General features: G+C 44.2%; 1 protein-coding gene across 1 annotated transcript; it reads left to right on the top strand.

The window, feature by feature from the left end:
- The first annotated feature begins 3,461 nt into the window (after window positions 1-3,461).
- On the top strand, window positions 3,462-4,794 carry LOC123429144 (DIBOA-glucoside dioxygenase BX6-like). Its single transcript, XM_045113206.1, has one exon. The coding sequence runs from the start codon at window positions 3,539-3,541 to the stop codon at window positions 4,625-4,627; it is 1,089 nt and encodes a 362-aa protein (XP_044969141.1). The 5' UTR covers window positions 3,462-3,538; the 3' UTR covers window positions 4,628-4,794.
- The last annotated feature ends 1,206 nt before the right edge of the window (window positions 4,795-6,000 follow it).

The following is a 6,000-nucleotide window of genomic DNA, read 5'->3' as shown; positions in this document are numbered from 1 at the left end:
TCATCAATTTACAACCCTTTCTGACTTCATGTGCTATTTTTCATGCATTTACTGATTATTTTGAGCTATAAGACCATAAAATTGAAAAGAATTTGAAATGAACTCTGAAAAGGTTCCAAGTTGGCATGGTATCATCATTTCACCCACATAGCATGTGCGAGAAAGTTGAGAGGGTTACGGCAAAAACTAGATGCACTTCGTGTACAAAACGGACAATCTCTTTCGAAGTATCAGGGTTTCATACGGAAACTCGTCTGTTACGAAGGGATTTCATTTTCTTGAACTTATTTGAACTCCATAGTTTTTCTGTGTTCAAAATGCACCATTCAAAGGCACATCATCAATTTACAACCCTTTCCGACTTCATTTGTTATTTTTCATGCATTTAGTGATTATTTTGAGCTATAAGACCATGAAATTGAAAAGCATTTGAAATGAACTCTGAAAAGGTTCCAAGTTGGCATGGTATCATCATTTCACCCACATAGCATGTGCGAGAAAGTTGAGAGAGTTACGGCAAAAACTGGATGCACTTAGTGTACAAAACGGACAATCTCTTTCGAAGTATCACGGTTTCATACGGAAACTCGTCTGTTACAAAGGGATTTCATTTTTTTGAACTTATTTGAACTCCATAGTTTTTCTGTGTTTAAAATGCACCATTCAAAGCCACATCATAAATTTACAACCCTTTCTGACTTCATTTGTTATTTTTCATGCATTTACTGATTATTTTGAGCTATAAGACCAAGAAATTGAAAAGCATTTGAAATAAACTCTGAAAAGGTTCCAAGTTGGCATGGTATCATCATTTCACCCACATAGCATGTGCGAGAAAGTTGAGAGGGCTACGGCAAAAACTGGATGCACTTCGTGTACAAAACAGACAATCTCTTTGGAAGTATTAGGGTTTCATACGGAAACTCGTCTGTTACAAAGGGATTTCATTTTTTTTGAACTTATTTGAACTCCATAGTTTTTCTGTGTTCAAAATCTACCATTCAAAGGCACATCATCAATTTACAACCCTTTCTGACTTCATTTGTTATTTTTCATGCATTTACTGATTATTTTGAGTTATAAGACCATGAAATTGAAAAGCATTTGAAATGAACTCTAAAAAGGTTCCAAGTTGGCATGGTATCATCACTTCACCCACATAGCATGTGAGAGAAAGTTGAGAGGGTTAGGGCAAAAACTGGATGCACTTCGTGTACAAAACGGACAATCTTTCTCGAAGTATCAGAGTTTCAAACGAGAACTCATCCGTTACAAAGGGATTTCATTTTTTTGAACTTATTTAAACTCCATACTTTTTGTGTGTTCAAAATGCACCATTCAAAGACACATAACAAATATCTAGCACAAGGAGAAGAAGGAGAAGCGACCCCCACAACAAGAGACGACATTCTTCTTCTCTCATATATGGTGGACACTAGCTCCCCTGATTTTTCAACCGTCGATGATGGTCGCTACTCCTACTTACCCTAGTGCATAAAAAATATCTAGCACAAGGAGAAGAAGGAGAAACGACCCCCACAGCAACAGTCGACATTCTTCTTCTCTCATATATGGTGGACACTCTCTCACCTGATTTTTCGACCATCGATGATGGTCGCTACTCCTTCTTCCCCTAGTGCATAACAAATATCTAGCACAAAGAGAAGAAGGAGAAGCAACCCCCACAACAACAGTCGACATTCTTCTTCTCTCATGTATGGTGGACACTCCCTCACCTGATTTTTCGACCGTCGATGATGGTCGCTATTCCTTCTTTCCCTAATGCATAAAAAATATCTGCACAAGGAGAAGAAGGAAAAGCGACCCCACAACAGAAGTGGTTCCGCGGCACGCCACGTGGTTCCGCTGCACGCCATGTGGTTCCGCTGCATGCCACATGGGACTAATGGTCTTTCATTTTTAAATGACTGTTTTAATCAAAAACAGATCTGTTACAAAAGGGATTTCATTTTTTGAACTTATTTGAACTGAAGACTTTTTGTATATATATGTGGTCAAAATGCATGATACCATGAAGTTAGAAAGGGCTAAACCATTCAAAAGTAGCAAATAAAGTTAGAAAGGGCTAAACCATTCAAATTTGGAAACTATAATGGCACAAACAGAAACTAGACATATATAAATTGGTCCAAACAGTACATGATACTAGTCCAAACAGTACATAATAATAGCTACCATAGATATATATACAAGTGTTCGACGTTCAGAACACTACTCGTCTGAATCGTATGAATCAGAATGTCCAACTTCTTCGAGGTGACGCTGGCCATAGTTGACGACTCGAATCTTGCAGTACAACTCGTATGAAACGTATGCATCTTTTGGTGCATACTCAATGTTGATACGATCAAGTGGGGCCTTCTCCCAAAGTTTGTGCTGAGACTTTGGGAAATTGGTCTTCATATTAAGTCCTGACATGTCGAAGCCTGAATACCGTTTGGAGATCAATGAGACAACCAGTTGGTATCTCAATACCGAAGCTGTACCTCATATTCAGCTTGTCGTTCGTTATGTCAACGGTAGCAAAAGTGATGCCGCTGTGAAGGAAGTCCATGAGTTCTGGACAATGTTTGTCACTACTACAACAGAAACAAATTAAAATGAAACACATGTTACATACTGCTGCAATAAGGAAACATGTTTCAGTACAACTAAAGAGAAAATTATCTTTAGGATTCAAATGAAACATATTGCTATCCTATGCAATTTTCATATCCTATGAATTGATCAAGAAACCGTAAATTAACTATGACATATATATATATTCTCCCACGGTTAATATGGTTTTGGGCTTCGACCGAAAGACTCATTTTCTACTAGTGTGAGTGGTATTCTCAACCTCTTACTTTTTCTCTGAGTGATACGTATTCTCAACCTCTTACTTAGCAGGCATGTTATGTTTTCCCCTCCCATCTGCAGGTGGTGGCCGACGGTGGTTCGGTTGAGTAGTCCATTTCATCTTCATGGCATGCAATATTTTTACCCCAAGTTAATACTTTTTTATACCTAAATAATAATTGTAGCTGGAAAGAACTAGACTAATTCGTTTCAACTATAGTTTTTTAGGTACAGAGAGAGTAGTACACAAGGTTATATTTGCAAAAGAAACTCATGTGCATGCCGCACAGTTCATCAGTTATTAATCTATGTGATATAAAAATTCACAATCAAAACTAAGTATTCTTTGTAATCAACATAATGAATTATTTTAAAAATATAAATCTGTACATTAATGTTTTGTTTCATGTATATATTGCATAAGTAGTGCTATTATAGTAAAATCTTGTCCCATACCAGTATATGCGCAAACAAATGCGCACTACGCTTCTGGCTATTATTTCTTGATATTCAGTAGCTTTTTGCTTGCACCGAATCATTCATTTATATTAGTGGTGGGTGACGCGGCAGCAGCATGTATCGAATATATGTGCAGCCACTAGACGTTGGATAAAGAGAGAGCCACGACTACTCCACTTGTGGCGCGCACAAACTCAAGAGTTCCACCGAGCGCGCGTCCATGGCCTCCGCCGACAACCTCCGTGCCCTCGACCTCAAGGCGTTCGACGACACCAAGGCCGGCGTGAAGGGCCTCGTCGACGGGGGTGTCACCGCCGTCCCGTCCATCTTCCACCACCCGCCGGAGTCCCTCCCGGACGCCACGCCTCGACCCCATCGCTTCACCGTCCCGGTCATCGACCTGTCCGCCGTGGGCACCGCGCGAGCCGCGGTGGTCGCGCAGGTGAGGGAGGCGGTGGAAACGGCGGGCTTCTTCCAGGTGGTCGGCCACGGCGTGCCGGAGGCGGCCACGGCGGCGATGCTCGCGGCGGTGCGCGGCTTCTTCGAGGAGCCGGTGGAGGCCAAGGCGCCGTTCTACACCCGCGACCTCGGCCGGCGCGTCCGGTACCAGAGCAACCTCAACCTGTTCAAGTCGCGGGCGGCCAACTGGCGCGACACGCTCTTCATGGAGCTGCCGGCGCCGGAGGAGATCCCGTCGGCGTGCAGGAGCGTCGCGCCGGAGTACGCGCGGCTGCTGCAGGAGGGGCTTGGCCGGACGCTGCTGGGGCTGCTGTCGGAGGCGCTGGGCCTCCGCCCCGGCCACCTCGAGGAGGAGCACCGGTGCCTCGACGGCGTCAGCCTCGCCTGCCACTACTACCCGGCGTGCCCGGAGCCGCACCTCACCCTCGGCACCCCGCGGCACTCCGACGCCAACTACCTCACCGTGCTCCTCCAGGACGCCGTCGGCGGCCTCCAGATACTCCTCGACCACGAGGCCGATGGCGGCGAAAAACAGAAGCAGCCGGTGTGGGTGGACGTGCCGCCGGTGGCGGGGGCGCTGGTGGTGAACGTCGGGGACTTCCTGCAGATCATGTCAAACGGCAGGTTCAAGAGCGTGGAGCACCGCGTCGTGGCCAACGGCGTGGGACCGCGGGTCTCGGTGGCGTGCTTCTTCCGGACGGACCGCACCGCATCGTCGACGACGGTGATAGAGCCGATCGTCACCGACGGCGACGGCAGCTTGCGGTACAGCAGCACGACGGCGGAGGAGGTGATCCAGCGGCACTACAAGGTCTCGTCTGCACTCAAGCAGCAGCACTTGAGGCTCTGAATCTCAGCATCGATCGAAGCCCACAAAATGTATCTTTTTCTCTACCGACTGCACCAATATATCACCCAGTAGCTGATCCCAAAACATTCCAATTACGAGGCACAAACAGATAAGCTGTCAGAGGTTTCACTCAAGTTGACTCCTGAAGTTTGAATTTTGGTTTTGAATGGGTTTGAAAAATAGGCCCGGTCAGAGCTTTCGGACAAGCTGAATCCTGAATTTTGAATGTTAGCCCCCCCGCTCCACAATATAAGTTTTTGCAAGCTATGCTAACTTACAAAAACGTTTTACATTATGGGTCGGAGGAAGTAGTTTTGAATGAGATTTAAATTTCCTTTCCGCGCATAACTCTTTACAAACTCGTCTGTTATCCAGAATTAAAATATATTTAGATGCATCAATTTTCCCGACAAATAATTCTGGACAAAAAAAGCACCGTACATGTTCAACTTGCAAAACTAATACATGTCGGCCAACATAGCCTTGTTTCCAAGTGATGGCTCGGAGAGAGGAGTGCAAACGTAAGAATCATTTATCAGAGTTCTCAAAATCCAAATGGCAATCCGTCACTGTCTCTCTATATATGCTACTCCCACAATAACACAGCCTTTCCACAAAAGTTGAGCAGCCTGCACTAGTTTACTTAAATGTATAATAGGAGAGATTCTCAAGTTGACCATATGTGGGGAGGCGAGCCTACAAAATAAAACAGCAAAGGCAACTATGTAGTTAGCACAAAGAGCACGGCTTGATTAACGGAAATGATAAGTACCCGATGTTCAGCTTTAAAACGATCAACGTCAACAACAATAACCGTGGTAGTCATCCAAACAACATATACTTAAAGACAAACATAAGAAACAATTCAATAAGAGAGCTAAAACTTGGGCACTTACTTTGAGCGTGTTCAACCAGCTCCTCTTCGAAAACCTTCAGTTTCCGATTCATTTCCACCAACTCCACGGAGTTGGGGGCTGTGGCTAATATAAAAGCCTGCAGTAAAGCATTTTTTAAACTTTATAAGTTTTCAGATTTTTTCAAAATCCTGTGATAGGGTGTTTCTCATAAACCCACCAGATCCTTGGGGGTTACATGCACTTTTTCCGAACTATCCTGACCCCCGCTTGAGTTTTTAAAACTCACACATGATTTGGGGGCTACTAGGCATAATATTGCTTTTAGACAATTTATAATTACAAAAGGAAAAAGCAAGTGGATTACCTTCATGCCTGCTAGCAGCGTGTCGAAAGCTTCTTTCAGACCGTTGTCAACGGACTGAATGCTTTGCAATACCACACTCAGATGAGTGTGGCATTCTTTACGAACGGAAGGATCATTAAGACCTTCGTCCCTTAAGTTAGGCCATCCAGTTC

The sequence above is a fragment of the Hordeum vulgare genome, chromosome 2H (assembly GCF_904849725.1).
Source record: "Hordeum vulgare subsp. vulgare chromosome 2H, MorexV3_pseudomolecules_assembly, whole genome shotgun sequence".
In the NCBI taxonomy this organism is placed as follows: domain Eukaryota; kingdom Viridiplantae; phylum Streptophyta; class Magnoliopsida; order Poales; family Poaceae; genus Hordeum; species Hordeum vulgare.
This window is presented reverse-complemented; position numbering and strand designations above follow the sequence as displayed.